Source organism: Borostomias antarcticus, assembly GCF_949987555.1.
Source record: "Borostomias antarcticus genome assembly, chromosome: 15".
NCBI lineage: Eukaryota > Metazoa > Chordata > Actinopteri > Stomiiformes > Stomiidae > Borostomias > Borostomias antarcticus.
This window is the reverse complement of record NC_140248.1, coordinates 18,014,628-18,034,818: the sequence shown is the minus strand read 5'-3', so window position 1 is coordinate 18,034,818 and position 20,191 is coordinate 18,014,628. Positions and strand designations below refer to the sequence as shown.

At 41.4% G+C, this 20,191-nt stretch overlaps 1 protein-coding gene across 1 annotated transcript in view; it reads left to right on the top strand.

Moving 5' to 3' along the window:
• Positions 1-20,191, top strand: part of tenm1 (teneurin transmembrane protein 1) — a gene marked incomplete at both ends in the record, with an annotated part of 107,006 nt that overhangs the window by 4,421 nt on the left and 82,394 nt on the right. Inside the window, one exon of the mRNA XM_084449969.1 lies at positions 2,288-2,548. Within this exon, the coding sequence (XP_084306095.1) occupies positions 2,288-2,548 (261 nt within the window). The remainder of the gene's footprint in view (positions 1-2,287; positions 2,549-20,191) is intronic.

Here is a 20,191-nt window from a genome sequence, read left to right as displayed (position 1 = left end):
CAGGGGGGTCAGACGAGTCACCTTGGTGAGGGATTCTCAAGAGCAGTTTAAAGAGAGCTGACCTCTCGCTATTCTGTATGCCAGCCCCAGACTGGAGGGCAGATCGTAGCCTGGAGCACCAGAGTCACAGGATCCTCTTCTTCACCTGATCATTGTGTCCCTCCCTTTCAGCATAAAGATATTTTGCCCGTCACTGAAACCAATTAAACATAAGGATGCGTCATGAGATACGAACAATGGCCTTACCGCACAATGGCCTTACATTACCTTACCGCATTGGTATGGGGACATAACTCTGTATATGTCCTGCAGTTTTGTTAAAGTTATCTGAAATCACATTCTGATAAAGCGTGGTGTTGTACAGTATGTCCTGACAATCTCTGTGTTAGAGGGTTAAGTGGTGTTTCACTGTGGGTAGGCCAGGTGACCCATATCACAACATCGCTGAGGTTAATTAATTTCACTGCACAGAGTAAATGTTGATAAAGATTGATCTGTTTCCACACATAAATCATAATTAAAGATTAATCCTGAGACTGCGGTCTGCCTGCAGGCTCAGAGGAAGGGGCCTAGGGTTGTTTTGTTACTGTGGTTATTGATGGAGAAGTACTAAATCCTGAATCCACTGTACATCCAGATACAGTACAACAGCCACATACAGTAACTCAAGACTCAATCATGCACACAGAGAATTAACATCGGTCAACATCAGACATACAGTAGCCTACAATATCTGGCAACAAGCGTGTCAATATTTTATTGTTTTTGAGTCACATAATCAGAATGTGCCATCATCACTGCACAAGAAAACTTCATAGTTTTTTTTCTTAAGCAAGTTACACTAACATACGTATGTGTCATTGCTCAGTATTGAGTCACACATCACTTAAAGTGTTTTTTGCAGAGAATGTGTCAAATTCTCAGAATTCGTTTGAAAGTGTAGAAATATTGCCTCATCTCCAAGTATAGAGAAACCTGGAATTATACCACTCTGGATGACCTAGAAATTGAAATGCTTTCACGCTTCTGCCTTACAATGAGTGTTCTTAGTGCTGAACTATTTATTTTGAAGGTTATAATATTGTATTCCATCTTTAAAGTTGATTAATTATTTTTCTAATTCACCTCATCCGTGATCTGGAGATGCAGAAAACAGACGCTCTCAATGCTTTGTTACCACCACTGCAGAATGACTCATACTCTCACTGTGACACTTGAATGATTCCAAATGATTGGAGATATTTGAGCTTTTTGGGCAGATTTGTTTGGAAGAGTGTATATTGACATTTGATGTCAATAAATCATTGATTGCAATGACCATTGTTACACACATAAACCACACAAGCAGCCTGCTATTATTATTAGTATGGTCTTTTAACAAGTGATATGGACTGACACTCTTCCACAGTCTTTAGACAGACAGACAGAGAGACAGACAGACAGACAGACAGACAGACAGACAGACAGATAGATAGATAGATAGATAGATAGATAGATAGATAGATAGATAGATAGATAGACAGACAGACAGACAGACAGATAGATAGATAGATAGATAGATAGATAGATAGATAGATAGATAGATAGATAGATAGATAGATAGATAGATACTTTATTAAGCCCCTTGGGGAAATTCTATATATCTAATAGCTCACGGCACAGCACAACATTTATTATTATTGACTTTCTTTGACTGCTAGTAGCTACCTTTGAATAGATTGAATATGACAGAGTAATTCTGGGATACCTACTCTATCTTGTCAAACTATTTTCATGTTATGTGAGCTTAACCTCCCCCCAGGGAAATGTAAGTATAGTAAGAGCCCCAAAATAGCAAATTCCTTCACTTTATTTGGGATATCACTGCTAAAGAAAATAACTTTGCTTCACATAAGCCTCATCCCTGAAACCATGTCACTGTAAACTATTTCCTGATTTAATTGGAATAGAAACAGCCTTTGTTTATCATTTAGTTGAAATGGTTGGCTTTTTGCTTTGTTCAAAGGCTGATGTTTAAAGATGAGTCATTGAGATATTCATTCTGCCTATATCATCACCAAGTACAGTCATTTTGAAAACGGTATTGTCTTGCAAGCCAATTACCGTGCACACATTTCCCCCCAAAATTAAGATATGCCTCAGTAAATAATTACATTCATTAATTTTGAGTAATAATTCAGTGTATTGATGAACCACATGATGTACCCCAATAGCAACGACACTAACAGAGATGTGAAAACAAGTGTTTTTGTATGTTCTTAACCCAGTTGTTCTGTCTCTCTCTCAGAGCTGGACTTCTGTGCGTCGGGCCAGCTGGCGCGACCCAGCTACCAGGGGGAGCTGCGCTCGGCCCCCCAGCGTGGCTACCCACTGGCCATGGGCTCTGATGTGGAGATGGAGGGCGATGGGGGACCCTCGCCTGACCACACCCTCCGACTGTGGATGCAGGAGATCAAATCCGAGCACAGCTCCTGTCTGTCCAGCAGAGCCAACTCCGTCCTGTCCCTCACCGACACCGAGCAGGAGAGGAAGTCCGACGCTGAGAATGGTAAGACCAATCAGGGAGGTCCATGAACGTGACTACCACCTGAACGCCTTCGCTTCTAATTTGTATTAATAGCATGTACAAGTCAGCATTATACATATATAATGTATATACATATACATTATACATATATAATGTATATACAGTACATATACATTCAGCATGGCCTCTCGTCACATGCTGCTCGGAATGTGATAGTTGCTACGTCCGTTTTCACCATGTCGGTAATAAAACCGTGTGCACAGGTAAGCTCATCACCCTAGGGGTTTAAGTTAGGTGTTACTGTGAAAGGAAGTTTGTTTGTGTGCACCGGGGTCTCGGGGTCAGCTCTCTGATGAGAACAGTGAATCCCAAGTCATGACACTCGCACTGAATGAGAAATCTCACATTTTGCATTAGCTGTCTGAAAGGCTCGAAAGGCTGTGACATATTCTTGGCATTCTGACTCATCTGGAGTTTTTATCATTGGACATGAACACTAGAGTCATGTTGCAAATTTGGTGTGATTATTTAGTGGACTAAATTATTTTGGTCACACTTTACAATAAGGGTCACAAAAAACATTAGTTAACTGTTAACTAATGCTTATTTAGGGTTAGGTTAGGTTACTAATGTTAATTAATACCTTAGTTAAGGTTAGGGTTAGGGTTAGGTGAGTTAACCTTAGTTAACATAAATAACATTAGTAAATGGTTAATAGAGACATTAATTAACTGTTACTTAATGCGTAATAATGCATTAACTAATGCTTATTAATGTACCCTTATTGTAAAGTGTTACCATTATTTTTTTAGTTAATGAGTCTGGAATAGAAGAAGAGAATGTTTTGTAAGGGAGGTGTAGGTGTAGATCGTATGTTTTTTAGCGTACCTTATGCTGAAGTTCCTGCGACATACTGTACTAGCATCATGTCCAGGGGGTGTACTTGTACATCAAGTTGCCTCACGTTACAGAAACATGAGATAGGCTCCTGCCCTATGGGCCACTAGGCTCGAGAAACATTGGTTCTCAAAGGCTACTTACTTACTTTACATACTGAAGTATAGAATCCTATCTAGTAAAAATGCTTCTAGTAAAATGCTTCTGTCATTGTAATGGATTGCTTATTATTCAGTGGCTACTCATTCTACCTGAAGTTTGCATTCAGGACTCTTATTTACAAATCCTTAAAGTACCAAACAAGTCTCAATGACAGTGGCCCTCATTTACGAAGCGATCATCGGACAGAAAACCGGGCGTACGGTCGTTTCCACGCCAAGTCCGGCGTTTATCAATTTGGATGTGAGCGGAGACTGAGACCAAATCTCACGTCAAGTCTCAGACCGTGTAACAAGATTAAGAATCATTATGAGACTGATTCTGACTGGTATTTAAGCACAGCCACATAGGCCTATTCATCACTTAAAAACATGTAGCTTACCCGTTGACAAAATGCTATATTTTGTAAAGGCCTCTTCATGTGTCATATCCTAACATGAATGGGTATTTTCCAATTGTTTGCAAGTAACGGGGTAAACAGGTATTTGGTGTAAGAGTAATTTCGCTTTCAGCCTTTTTTAGCCTACTTAGACTAGCATATATGCAGTCTTACAAGTCTTAAAATGAAAACGAAATAAATGTTACACCAAGTCAACCATCAGTGAACTGGTGACATAATTATATCAATCAAAATAAACATGGTCTAGAAGACATATGCAGGTCCTATCGTTCAGCCGAGGAGTGGACGAGTGAGGTAGGCTATTAACCTGAAATAATAATTATTATTAATAATAATAATAATAATAATAATAATTCTCAAATTGAAAGAAATGTGCAATGGTTTTTGACTGGGATACACAATAAAACAAGGAAGGTGCCCAGCTCGCATGCGTTCTGATTGTGTGAATTTGTGAACTACCCCTTAAAATACAAATGTAAAATGCAAGATTAATCTTTCCATGAAGAGTGAAGAGCTGTTATTGGACAAGAAACCTCTCGTGTAGGCCGTATTTCATATCTCTATGCCTTAAACTACAGGGGCGAGGCCAGAATATGTAGGGCCGTGATATTTAAATGGCGATTGTTTTCATCCGCCACGTTTATCAACGCCCGATCATTCGTACGATGGGGTTGGCGGCATGGGCATCACACGCGGACGCTGTCGTCATTTCTGCGCTCCGATCTGTGCTCCTTTGATAAATGAGGGCCGTTGTCATTATTGTTCTTGCCCTATTATGGCCTTAATATATATCAGCACCACAATGTCCCTCAGCGTTTATTTACTGTCTGTCAGTGGGATTATCACTCTGGGGGAAACCCATAGTGTTGCTGCGGGGTGGGGGGGGGGGGTAAGCCATGTTGGTGGAGAGAACACGGAGGCGCGGTCTCTCCTGGTGCCGATCCATGCAGACTGACAGACCGGCGGAAGGGGAGAGCACGACGGTGTCCTGACCCCGCACGGCGCTGATGAGGACGGGATCTGCAATTTTAATGAGCCGCAGCGCAGAGGGAGCTTCAGACACAGTTTACATCCCTTTCAAAGTCCGGCCTTCACTCTAAAACACTATCCCTAATCCCCCCCATGTAGAAATAAATATTATCTCTGCTTCCTAATGCACTATTTACCAGTTACCTCTGAACTGAGCAGTATTCCCTATACATGCTGTTATCAAGTTGATTGTGTAATGTAGTTGGAGACTTGTTTCCTCTGAAATGTCTGTTTCAGTGTAGAAATGAATGCGCTGACGGGAGAAGCATAGAAGCTGGGGAGAAAAGTTATTTTAAGCAATGGATCACTTTTTGTTATCATTCACTTCAGATTGAGTTAATTGCTTTAGGCGGGCGAAGGTAGTAAAGTTGTAAACCTGTCATACAATAACTGCTTGCTCATGTGGCAGCACATGAAAGAGGACATGACTGTCATATAAAATAATGTTCCCTGGCTGATTGGGGCTCTTGTCCAAGGATTTGTGAGTTGCCAGCCTGCTTGGCTGCACATAGTTTCACCTGTCAGGCAACGCCTTTTCATGAAATCATCAAAGTGTGGTTTCCTCTGCTGCTGTTTAGAGGAACAGATTCCCCAATATCAACCTCAGCCATTGATTGATGTGGCCAGGTTGGTGCTGTCTGTCTCTGATTGACTGTGCACACTCAAAAGATTATTTCTCCTTTTGATATTCTAGCCCAGAGAACATGGCTAGCCATGTTAGAGATCTCTTTTGCTGTGTAGTTTGTACAGTAGTCGTTGCTCTGTTCCTTGCGTATCCGTTTATTGTTTTGATGTTCTTGTTTGTATTGCTGTGACGTGTTTTGATCGAGTTAAATCATGTCAACTTTGCCAGGTCTTGGCCCGGTCAGTATTATAAAAGAGATTTATATCTCAATGCTTTTATCTGGTTAAATAAAGGTTAAATAAATTAAAAGAACATACAGTACAGTAGAGTAGACCATTTGGGTGCTAGACTTCTGTATATCTCTCTAATTGATGGCTATGTGCATGACAGATACTCTAGGAAATATTGGGCATGTGATGAAACAGCAACATTGACTCAATCAGTCTCTATTTTCTGTATTTTGTCATTACTGTGCCTATTGTAAGCCCAGAGCTGCTACTACTGTCCATCATTGTTATGTTTTGATTATCATTTTTATGATAATGCAGAGCTGGGTAGAAAGTCTGCAAGCAAAATCAATGAAAGAAAGCCCCCTCATCTGATCAGTACAGTGCTTGTTTGTAAGGTGAGACTTGGAGACAAAATACTGTATACATTAATGCATTGCCTGAAGCCAGCTCTGTGTAACAGGAATGATGTCATTTTTGGACTGAAAAGGTTAGATTTGTCATCTGCTTGACCCCACATTCTGAAAGGATACGCTTCTCATTCTCTAACAGATTATAGTTTATGCATTTATACAGTATACTGTATGCATAGAGGTGTATAGAAGTACTACCAGGATCCTAGCTCTTAAAGTACCTGTTGTATTTATATATAGATGCACTTGTGAGTTCTGGCGAGCCAACTACCTACTTTAAATGCAATTATTGTAAGTCCCTTTGGATAAAAGCAACTGCTAGATGACTGTAATGTAAAGTCATAAATTATGTATTTATTATTAATCCATGTTTCTCATATTGCATTCATATTTTATATTTATTAATGTCTACCTAATGGTTTGCTGTGCAGTATGGGTTAAGATAGCTTCGGAGAAACTGAACAAAGGTGTCAAGTAAAAGTTGCCCCTAACCTTTTAGTTGACACAACAGCATTAGAGTAGATCCTAGACTTGTTTTGTAGGGCAACCTCAACCATGAGCCAGTACACTGTACATACTGATACCTCATGTGTTCCATATACTCAAGGTCTGTTGAACAAAAGGCATGCCACATCATTCTGATATTGCCAAGAACATGAACATCATATTGTAGTAACTAGAACGGTTTGCATTAAAACATGTTCCACAGGACCTATCTTTCTATAGATACAGTAAGTATAAAGTTGTACACACAGCCTAGCCTCTGGTGAATTATCGACCATTTCATTCGTCACCTCCGAGGGTCTTTAGCTGATCTGGTACTACAAGTTGCCCCTAACCTTTTAGTTGACACAACAGCATTAGAGTAGATCCTAGACTTGTTTTGTAGAGCAACCTCAACCATGAGCCAGTACACTGTACATACTGTACAACAGTCTGTTGAACTAAAGGCATGCCACATCATTCTGATATTGCCAAGAACATGAGCATCATACTGTAGTAACCGTGTGGTTTAAAACATGTTCCGTGGGACCTATCTTTCTATAGATACAGTAAGTATAAAGTTGTAACAACCAACAAAGTTGCTTTCCTCTTTTGGTGGAGTGCCACATCACAGACTGGCCGTGCTCCAGCAGCGATCCCGGGGGTGGGGTGGGGGGGATTAGGCCGTGTACAGCAGAGTCCTGGATGTTCTCTGTAAACGCATTTGGCTTTTAGCTCCTGAAGCCTAGCCTCTGGTGAATTATCGACCATTTCATTCGTCACCTCCGAGGGTCTTTAGCTGATCTGGTACTACAACATGTCCCTGGGCAATTCAATACAAATATAAGGCAGCGATCAGAGCCACATTTCTCAGTGAGTCTGACGGGCTGCCGGAACAGCCAGAAGTACTTACGGGCTGATTACTTTCCCTTCAGTAGGAAAGTTAGCACTGGCGGTGTTTGCATGTTTTAAATGTGACTTTAACCACCCTTATGCTTTACTCTTGGATCAGGTGTCTGACAGCCAATGACAGAATCTTGTAGCAAAGCAGAAAATCCGCCCATATGTCTTTCCAAAGCATAATAAAGAATCTCCATGTGTCTAGGTTGCATCCCACTCTACTGTCAAAGATATCTCATTTTTATGAATTATGCTCTGAAAAATGTGTATTCAAGCCGGGGTGATATAAAAGTTATCTCCCAAACTTTCCATCATGTAATTTAATACCAGTATAACAGGTGACAAGCCATAATCTGAAATTCATACCAAAAAGGTATTATTTGTTCAATTTGTTTTCTCCCCCGTACATCTCTTGCTGCGAAATTGGCAGGAGTGAAAATGAGAAAATGATAACCTTAGCTCTGTGGTGGTTCAATAAGATGATTCTATTAATTATTCATATTTTAAGAGACGCATGTGCCAGCACTGATATTGTGTGATGGTTTCACGTCTTTGAATTAATTTTATCTGTTTAATTTAAAGTGTCGACATCAGAGCTGTCCTCTCGCCAGTTCTCTCAGACAAGATGATTTGGGACCGTGAGACACACGAACCCCTGGAGGATCCATATCAAACAAGTTCCTAACAACTAAGACTGAGACAGGCCTCTGCAGAGGCCTATCTGTCTAAATAAAGCTGATGAGCAAGAACAATTTCATCAAGCAGAGGATTAAACTAAACTATATAAGGAAGTGAAGCATCACACAGAGTACCTTGGCGTATATTCCTCCAAGGATGTAGCTGGTTCAGTTGTGTTGTTGTATTGAGATGTTAGTATCATTCATTCAATGCTTACAGTTACAGTATTATAATCTTGGCTTTATCACTGGGAACTCCATGACATGCTGCATGCTGGAGGTAGGCTTCTGTATGTTATAGACTTGCTTATCCTGTGGTGATAAGAGACTTTGTTGTTGAGGTGTCTGGCAGTTCTGTGCCTTGGTGTTTTGGGAATATATACATTAGGAGGACATCTTTCTGATTCGATTATTCTATTTGCTTTAAGTCAAGATTGTCTCCACAAAACTGACATCTCGCTGAAGCATTTTGGGCCATTTCATATTGGATATGGGCGATTTCATGGAGCTGATTGAATTGTGTTACTGCAGTTTTTATTATTTTTCTGAGGGAAGGAGTTCTCTCTTACCATCCGAGCCCATCTGAGAAAGAAAGAAAGAAAGAAAGAAAGAAAGAAAGAAAGAAAGAAAGAAAGAAAGAAAGAAAGAAAGAAAGAAAGAAAGAAAGAAAGAAAGAAAGAAAGAAAGAAGTACTACTATTCTGCAGAATTACCATGTAATTCTTGTGATCTGTCAGAGGGCACGTACTCCAGTGAGGCTGTTGAATCAGGCCTGACTTTGCTCAGCCGTAGATTAGCGACGTCAAGGCTGGCAGCTCCAGTGATTCTGAGGCTGATTAATGCTAAAGGTAACGGCAGTGAGAGATCCCTCACATGCGTCTCTACCTCGGCTGTCTGCTAGATCAGGCTGCATGTCAAAGACCAATCCTCTATTTATGCTGCTGTCTTCCAGAGCTGCCTGTCCTGACTGATTCCTCTTTCACAGCAATTGATGGGTAGACTCATGGGTAGACTGAGTTGATTTCCAAATCTTACCAAAGTGTGAGAAGAAAAGGCTGGTAGATTAACTGATGCAAGATTATATTGTTCCTTTTCAGTTTTGACTCTAGAGCATCTTCCCACACATTAAACAGTGTCTTTTTAATGAATTCTTAAATCCCTCCAATATTAATATTTCAATTTTGATGGCCCAGTAATAGGACTGAGCCAGAGAAAAGGATATGAGGGTCCATTTTAAGAGCCTTATTACCTGATGCTGTTTTAAGATTACAGAACATTGCTAGAGTAAAAATGAAATGGTCGGCTAAATGTGCTAGCTACCGTAGCCGGAGCCCCAGCTGCAAGGGCAGTGTTTTGTTTTTTTTCCTGATAATTGACATGTGTGCTGACTGTGCGGGCGTGCGTGTCCTGCTGGAAAGACATGAGGAGGTCATCACCCTGCCACTGTGGGTCAGAAGCTCGCTAGGACCCCTTCTGTATGTGCTGTGTCTTCACAGCTGAGGACCAACTTCAGGAGAAACAAACTCATTTCCAGAGTTAAGAGGGCAATGAATTGAAAGTAAACCAGCTTTCACAGTGGATCCCCGAGACAAGACCTGAGATCAGTAAGCGATAAACCGTTTCTTTTATTTCTTTGAACCTGAAATCCCTTTCCAATCCTTGAATAGTCAACAGTCACCACTCCAATGTGTCCTTCTGTCCATCTTACTGTATTCTTGTCATTCCTGTATGCTCAGAAAACAAGAAATATTGTCGGAGGCTGGAAGAAGTAGATCCAAGCCAGCATATTACGTTCCAAATGTACTCATATCTTTCTCATGCACAGGGGGGCTCTTAACTGCAATCTGTCTCTAGATATGCTTGTTAACAACCCCTGCCCTCCCTGTTTCTTTTCCCTCATAAATCCCCTTTTGAGTCTTGCTTGCCATCATTACTTCTAGATGATGCCTTTTGCCAACCCCCACTCTCCTGTCATTGACTACTTCTTATTACTCCTCTTTCATCCGTTATCCTTCGCTCCAAACACGCTCTTTCTTCCTGTTGACCCCCTCCCCCCTCCAGCTCCTCTCTCTCTCTCTCTCTCTCTCTCTCTCGCTCTCTCTCTTTGTCTCTTTCTTTCCATGGTCTGCCCTCCGTTCCTTTCTCAAGAGCTGTTCTCTCTAGGCTACCTCCATCTATATTCTCCCCTCATTCCGTCTCAAACCATGAAATATGAAAAGGACTCAAAAGGGACATAAATTAGTGATGATCAGAAGGAGCCAAGTTAACAGAGCTCATATGGTCTGAGAGCAGTTACCAGTCTAAGAAGGGGTCTCTATTCAAGAATTGCGCTCGAATTGGAATGTCAGCTTAATAACCACAATACGAAATACCCAGTTCTCTTTTCTCGCGATCTTCCGAAAGCACATTGAAATGGCAGCTCTAAATTTGACCCTCATTAAATATAGACGCCTGGCATCTTCTGACTCCTTGGCTTTCAGAAAGCTTTTCCAAATGTAATTATGAAATGCATAAGCTTTCTCGTCTCAATCCGATGCCACCAAGACCTGCTTTTATGAGCTGCACCAACTTTATATTCATAGATCTATGCAGAGATGACAGCCACACCAAATCAAAATGGTCATTGTTTAGATTTTATTTCTATAAAGTTTGATGCTTTAAACCACATGTCAAACATGAGGCCCGTGGGCCAACCCGCAGCATCTGACTTGTGGAAAACTCTCTCTGCGTGTTTGTAGGGGTTGGCTTGAGGTGCCTTGATGGATTTACAACTCAGCCATCATCTTCCTCCTCCTTATGACTTGTAAATTAGTCAGGTGACCCAGGTGCCTCAAGCCACCTGCCTGTTTTCGATTGCTGCAAATGAACAAACAGCCTCGTCAGATGTAGCCAGGCTGCCGGCTGAGTTTCTGTTCACGAGTAGCTTTGGATGGAATTTGCGGTGTGGCCAGTCTTTACTATTCTGTCCTCTCCAGCCACTCCACGCAGGTCCCTGCCCAGCTTCCTGAAGAAGGGTGAGAAAATGATCTCAATGTTAAGTTGTGCAGTAGTATATTCCTACTTAGTTAACAGGCTGTATATCCTACTTAGTTGACAGGCTGTATATTCCTACTTAGTTGACAGGCTGTATATTCCTACTTAGTTGACAGGCTGTATATTCCTACTTAGTTGACAGCCTGTATATTCCTTACTTAGTTGACAGCCTGTATATTCCTTACTTAGTTGACAGGCTGTATATTCCTACTTAGTTAACAGGCTGTATATTCCTTACTTAGTTGACAGGCTGTATATTCCTACTTAGTTAACAGGCTGTATATTCCTACTTAGTTGACAGGCTGTATATTCCTACTTAGTTGACAGGCTGTATATTCCTACTTAGTTGACAGGCTGTATATCCTACTTAGTTAACAGGCTGTATATTCCTACTTACTGTAGTTGACAGGCTGTATATTCCTTACTTAGTTGAGAGGCTGTATATTCCTACTTAGTTAAAAGGATGTATATTCCTACTTAGTTGATAGGCTGTATATTCCTACTTAGTTGACAGGCTGTATATTCCTACTTAGTTGACAGGCTGTATATTCCTACTTAGTTGACAGGCTGTGTATTCTTACTTAGTTAACAGGCTGTAAATCGTCCGTCCTACTTTATATTGTTCTCCTACCCAGAGACTAGGTGATGATACTTCACTCAGCCCGCATGGGTGAGAGCAGCAGGCATAATGTGACTCACTTTGGGAAGAAAGCGTGAAGGCTTCAGTCACATACAGTACTAAATGGAGGCATCACTCCGGGGAGCAGCCATATTTTCAAAGGAATGACACATCTGGCTCACAGAAGCTTCATTTGCTGGCTTTTTCTGTTAAAATCCTTCCTCCCAAAAAAATGAAGGCCTCATATTATCTAATGTGCTCATGATCTGCTTCTAATAGAAGTAAATACATTTCCCCTCATCTTTTTCAATTGTACTCTTCCCCTGAAAAGCACTATGGATGATTCTTTCTAATCAATCCTAGTTATAGCATCTTCTGCTGCAGCTCCTACTGTTTCAAACTAGGTCTCTCTTCTTACTGACATTTTTTGTTGGTTTTTCAATTGGATAACCAGATTAACAATGATAGAAAACCAATACTGTACTTGGTGCGACCAGGGAGACAGAAGGAATACACTCACACATGGCCTAGATGCTAATAATGTTGCCCACCTCCTACAGATGTTCATAGCTATGGCCGGCCCTGGAAAACACCTAACACCTGTTATATTTGTTTGGTCAACAACCCTTTGATAACATTTTCTTATGGAGCTTTCTGCTTTAATCCACCAAAGTCAAACATCTATTTGCAATGTCCCCAAATTCCATTATGAGTTCAGTAATAGAATGGCAGCGCCCGGCTCTTATCTGTTTGAAATGTCAGGAATGATAATGGATTGACCTCCGACAGAATGCGTAATGCTGGGAAGCTGAGGGTGGCTTGCTGTTGTCGCATCTCACATGCACACACATGCGTACACACACATGCACAAAGATACTTACACACACACACACACACACACACACACATACACACACACAGAGAAACACCTCCAAAGCTTTGCCATGCATAGGGGGTTTAGCTTGGTGGGCTCTCTAAATGCTAATTCAGACATTCAAAGTTTTATGTCAGCCATGTGATAAAGGTCTATTGTTAGGGGAAATATAAAATAACACATTTGTTAAAAATGATGAAAATGGATGTGTAGCCAGTATTAATCAGTTATTATACTCAGTATTTGTTCCAGGATAAAACAAATTAATTGGAGAAGAATAGGTTTATTCAGCCATTCACCTCTGCTGGAATGAATAGGCTCTGATGATTGTGTCTGGGTGTGGGTGGGTGGCTATATTCCATGTAATGGCATAGTGATTGTATGAATGGCGTACATATAAAACAGCCTCAGATTCAGAGCAGGAACATCTGCACAGGTCCCCTGAGACACACTGACAGACGGACAGAATGCTAAGACCACAGAAAGCTCATATGTTACCCTGAGTTCATTTGTATTCAACCTGCTGGAGATCTGCAGAGCTCAGGTCCATGTTTCCCCCGTGAAAACGGTGATTCTCGGAGAGAGCAGCATGCACATTGGTCCAAGATCACAGCTTTGTACGTCTAAATTCACTACTATAGCAGACTTTAAATCACATATTTTATGAATCATTCAAAGTTCAGATTACATTTGAACCGAGTGGCTATGCACTGTTCAGTATGTGTACAGCAGGCATACACCCAAAAGAGGAAGGAACAATAGATCTTTCCATTTCAATAATTATAGCACATCTTAAATCACTGACTTTGAAGCTAACAATGCTAGTAATAGTGTACTGTATGCTGTAGTTGTGCCGTCATCATCATCATCATCATCATCATCATCATCATAGGTTTTAAAGAGCTAATCAATTTATCTTGCCTCTCAGTAAATTCTAGTCAGACTCTGTAGTCTAGGTTTAATTATGTGAAATGACTGACTGAGAATTAATCCAGTGCACCGTGGCATGCCACTGTATAACACGACTACACTAATAAACTGATATCCACTTTGATATTCTGTCATCAAATTACAACTCCTTAATGTTTGAAGATAAGCGTGCCTGTTAAGAAATACAGGGAATGGAAGATGTTTACTCTGTATTCATATTGGTGGTTTCACTTACCGCCTTACCCATTTGTCTTAATTGATTGAGTTCATGATTAATTGATCAAGTTAAGGATTTTGTGTCAGAAAGTGCCCCAGGGCTAGTTCTCCACCTGTTGGCAGTGGGCTTTCTGTGAGACTGTCCCAGGATGAGAAGCATCATGGAGTAATCATTAGGTAGCTGGTGCGTCCTCTGGTACGTAGTTAATGAAGGCTAAACCTGAATATTTCAACTCAAAGCGTCCAAACACATTTGCAGAAAACACATTTGCAATACCTGGGAGGGGTTCTGACTCTGAGTAGCTCTGAGTATTTCTACGATTACCCAGAAGCCCCTGCTACTGTGAGCTGGAAGAATATTCAAAACAATCTGAAGAGAGGTACAGTCGACCTCGGTGGCAGTTAGTTCCTCCACTTGTTTGAAATGTGACGTAAAGCGTTTCCTTGGCACAGGAACAGTGTCTGAAATATTGACACTAGGAGAGAACTTTCATGAAGGTGTCCAGGAAGTGATATGCGTCGGCGCTCTGAGCAAACATACGGCCGTGTCACAAGCAGCAGGCAATTCTGAGGAGTTGAATTGAAAACCCACATAATAGGTGCTTTTCCACTAGCCGCGAGTCAGGCTTATCGCAGAGTGCACACTAACCACCCTGAGAATTAGCCTCCCTCAACCACTATTGTGCTGTCAGGAATACAAATGATGACCCATCTAAATAAAGATTGGCTCCGTCGGCGTGATGTATGAAGTGCTCATGGCTATGTACTCCTCTCACAGCGATAAGGGGGCACAGGTGTGCCTAAAAATGTCCAAAAAACCTCCTCTCTCAGCTCGGTAGTGGAGATGGATATGAATTCCAACCAGAATCAAAACATTTTTATCTGTAGGCCTACACCACCTTCTTTTGTTTTATCTTTTATTTTGTATTAATTTAATTATCTAGTACTGTAGATGGGGCTTGTAGATAATTGTAGACAATCGTGAGGATACAAGATTTATCTGAAATTCATCAATTTCCATTTGATCTCCTCCCTTTGAAGACCACAGAAGATGGCGGGGTCATAGGTGAGGGGTCAGACAAAAAACAACAGCCAAACAGACCATCAAAAGTGAAAGAGCACCGCAAATTGCAACCAAACAATTTCTAGCAAAATGCTTGCTTGCTTTGAAAATGATTTTCCCAGTTTTTTTTGTACCCATACATTAATTCAGCAGTGGCACACTGTTAGAAATTGCTACCATGGCATAAATGTTATTGTGATATAAAAATTGACTTGTGATGCATTTCCAATATACATAAATGCAAAGAGGAAAGGGCTATATGCTTTACAGACATGTCAAAGTTATATTTCAACTGCCAATACTGACAGAAATACCACGACTTGGAAGTGGGAAGAGTATAATGTGAGCATGCGCCCCCTCTTAAATATACACTGTGTCCGTTCTATTGCATATTAAAAGTCAATAGTTTGCTTCACTTTTGTATATCCAATGTAACTGATCAAAGTGTTAACTATGAAGTACTGTAACTTTCAGCCAGGTTAACTTTTAACAAATCATCAAATAGTTTGTTGAAAGCTGGTCAGTACAATACAGTGCTGGGCGAATGACTGTCATTCAGCAGGCATAATGTCAGAAGAAATGTTATTCTGCACAAAATTAACTTGACATTTTCAAGCCATGGGCATATGTATTACTGGGGATGTAATAACCAATTACGTATTCTGCTTGGCCATACATGTAACTTGTACCTTTCCTTTACCTAAAAAAAACAGAGCAATGAAAGAAGTAAATAGTCTTTATCTCCTGAAGTGATAAACTAATCGGCTAATTGTCAATATTATTGACAGATAAATCAAAATGTCTGTGACTTCAGAGCACTATGATTACTGCAGCTCTGATCAAACTCTGAGCCTGAGGGGAACGGGAAGTGAAATTGCATGTGGATAATCTTGTTATAGAGCCCTAATGAGAATGGCAGTCGGGGCAGCAGGTGTTATAATAATCATAGCTCTGAGCTGATCCTCAAACCTGCTGTGGATTTACAGCCCATGTTGTGTGACCTCCCATAATCCAGCCAGGATTATGCCAGGCAACAACTCCCCCCCCCCTCGTGCTGCCCAGAAGGAATCGTCGTACAGTATGCTCTCCAGAAACTGGACTTGAAGAGCACATATTTTTAGTGTCATCTTCCATCAAGGCTGATCCCTGCACAAGAGATCTGTGTCTCCACAACTGTCCTGGAGTGGGTTTACTTAAGGCTTTGTGGCAATAAAATAATGTCAATGTGGACAATCACAGGACTCATACGAGGCTTGTATCCACAAACGGCTGTAATGACACAGCAGAGACCTTCAATTTATGCTTGGTGGACTGAAAATAAAATAGAAAACATATTTTCTAGTACACTGACAATCCCAGGGCAAAGGCACAGGGCAGATGAGGAGCGTGATACACCTACCGCCCAACGGCTCGGAATGGCGATGAAATGGTAACAGAAATGTCTGTTTAGGACTTGTGGTGTGTGCTGAGCTGAGTGAATAAACTATCATAGTTTACAGTTTACATTTACAGTACTTGCACTCCTGATGTGTTCCATCTTACAATTTAAAGGGAATCACTTAGACACATTACAGAGATGAATGAGGATCACACAGCATACAGTACAAGAGCAACACCCTTACACCCTGCATACAATTCCCCATTCCCATTCGGCCCATTCTTCTAGATCACCGTTCCCATTCGAAAAATGGATGTTCCCATCAAGCAAAGACTGAAAATCACAGTAAACATTCGGTGGGACTCCAGCAGGAGCACGACCATCTCATGAAAACCCGATCGACTGCTGAGCGGAGCGCGACAGCGAGGCCGGTACACACTAATGTGTTTTCGCCCCGGCCCAAGGACTCCTAGGAGCTTTGTAAAAGCTTAGCACAGCGGGGCTCGGGGACCGGGGGGGGGCTCCCTCCACTGACGGATGTGAGATTTGCTTATTACCCTTCGCCGTGACGAAGCCCCGACTCCCAGTCCATTAATCCTGCCCAGCACGCAGCCCTCTGACCAGGGGGACGGCCCCGGCCTTCCCCGCCGCAAAAGAGGAATCGCTCCCAGCAATTAGGCCTGATGGGTAGGGGGCTCCGGATGACCTCCTGCTGGGGGGCCATGATAGATCTCTTTTTTTTACAATTGATCAATCTTCCATTCCTCCCGCTGTCCTCTATATAGAAAGGCTATAGCCCCCTCACAAGGTTGTGTCCACCACATGGACTGGCTGTGTTAGACAGACAATCAGGACCTTATTTGCTCTCAGTTTTCATAGGAGGCTGAAAGGCCAGCCCTCTCTTCCATTACGTGAGGCTTTGGATATTGGAGATGGGAGGTTACATAAGTATACACACATACCTCGTACTGATCATTTGGGTGGTAGTAAGCCATTGATTCTTGGTTTCTACGTCTTTCTTCGCCGTTGTACTATGTAGGGATGCACCGATGCATCGGCCGAACATTGGCATCGGCCGATGTTGGCCTTGTTCACTGCCATCGGCCCATCGGCAAATAAAGTGACATTCACCGATGGTAGTGGCCGATGTTATGTCGCAACAATTATGGCTTTTTTTGTTGCAAAACGTAACCTACCCAGCTGCAGATTCGGAGAAGATCCGTGACGTAACGCCGCAAACGCACGTGTAGTTTGCTTTCAAATTAAAGTGAAATAAAAATGTCGGCTGTGTGGGGACATGGGTTTTGAAGCCTCTGCACTTCCAATGAATAACTTATTTAGACGCGTTCTGTCCGGAAGCTTCAACCCAGCATTTGTTAAAATAGACACTTTTGCTTAGGTAAGTGAAGTTTCATGTTTATCTGACACTTGTAAATATGAGCGCCTCTCCTAACTAGGCCGACAACGATTTATTTTGACGGCAAAGTGAATGGACCAGCAAAGGACTGTTATCTGGCATGAGCGAGCGGAATGCGACAACAGGACTGAGAAGGGCTACATTTCAACCAGACATTCCAGTGAAACCAGGTAGTCAAAAAAACTTACCTGATATAAAATGGGCACCGCAAACGCAGGCATTTTTGATGATGTCCTCAGTCCAGTCCGTACGCTTTATAATGCCGATTTCGTCTGTCTTCCTCTGCTACTGTTTCAAGAATGCGCGCGCATACTTGTGCTGACTAGGCTGTAAAAGGGTCTATAATTAACAAATATGACCCACGCTCGTTACATAACTTCTATAACATCCAGTGACAAAATATGTCCACACCAAGGATTGAACTCACAACCTTCACAGTGATAGGCAGTGCACTATCCACTCAGCCACTGCTGACCTGGGAAATCTGTGGAGTCTTTTTCTTTTGATGTTCTGGGACCACTGCCTCTTGTGGTAGCATCATAGAACTGCAGGTCATCAACGCCAACAGGGAAAGAGGAAGGGAGCGACAAATAGGATTCCCTCTTCTTGGTGTGTCGGCTTACAGCCAACACACAAAAAAAAGCCACACCCCCCAATGGGACATGGAAAGATATCTTCCTTTTATTTGGTTTCCGTATCCCACAGCTTTTGGTACATTAAATCTGAGACGTCTGTCCACATAAACCCATTTGATGCGTAATATGAATCCCAACACATTAAACTCTCCATGAGGTACAGCTTCCAGAGTTGTTTTTTTTATTATGCAGTGATTGAGGCTTTTCACTCTCACTGCTTCCACATCCCTCTAGTCTGGCCCAATACACTAGTGGAGCATCTCTTTAGGGCTTTGGCCATGTTAGCCATACAGTAGCAACATATTACTATTATTATTATTATCATTATTATTAGTATTATTATTATTATTATTTAGCCTACTCTCAGAAGCACTCAGCCTTGGGAATGATTAAGTTTGGCTTTTCATAAGCACATTCAGACACTATAGAGGTGTCAGGTGCCAGGGAAACGTGGGCAGGTCATTCAGTAGCACATGCAGCACACGTGTGTAGAAAAAGATCGTTAGGCTGATGAATCCAAAAGCTAACATTGTTCATTTAATAATCAATGACCTTTGAAATTGAAGGAAAGCACTCACACCCACATACTCTTGTGATCACTGTGAAGTACTGAACAACGGACAGCAGAATTAGATTAAGGCCAGCAGCACTGGGCTCTGGCTGCTGGTATGATACTAGGATCTACTCACGCCTGACCTGCATGCATCTGGCCCTGCAACTAAAATAATAGTTTATCGCCATGACACGAAAAAGGGGTTTCTGGGCTCTGGAGGTGTCAGCAGAACAACTCCCTTGTGTCTTATTTAAGCATAAATTAGAAGCAGGGGAGAGCTGGGACGAAAGTACAACAAACACTTCCACGGAAGTAACATTCCATTTACAAACTTAGGTAGAGATTCCATGTTTTATGACACAACTTGCATATCCTTCACTATTATCAGCTGTAATTTAAATTTTAATAATTCTAGTATTATTGTTTCATTCATGTTTGTACCTGGTTTTGGACTGATGTGTTGTTTTTAATCTTAGCACTTTCAAGTTTTTAATCTGTAGCACTTTGAGATTTTCTTGTAAAGTGCAATACAAATAAAATGTATTATTATAATTACTATAATTAGTAGTAGTATATATGACTTTAATATAAAAAGACAAAGAATGGACCGAGTGCAATGGTACTTTGCAAATGTAAACAAGTAAACACAATTCTACAATCGAAAAATATCTACAGGGTTTCTTTTTTTTTTTTTACTTTCATTGCACAAAAAAGCTTTCCACGGTCGCTCCACAAAATTTGTTCCAATTGCGCTGAGATTTTGTATGAAGTTCATGCGCTGTTATATGCATGTGCACAAGAAACCATGTCACTGCATCTCTAGTAGTTTCTGAGAAAACCTGTGTTACTTTCACACTCCGTTACAGTACTTCCATCTTGATTAGTTTCCTCTACCTTGTGACATTGGTATTGAAGTGAAAGGAAGTTCTACACAACCTGACACCTTCTTCAGTGGAATACCAGCACGGCAGCTAATTCCTGCTCCCATGGGGACATTGTTTCAAATAAAACAAGTTAAGTAGTAGGATACAGTAGGATAATAGGACCAAATGAAGCATTAGATTAGAACAAAGGCACACACTTGTGGGAGTGTCTCGAGTCAAGAAGGTTCTTTATTCAGCTGAGCGTGTCACATGT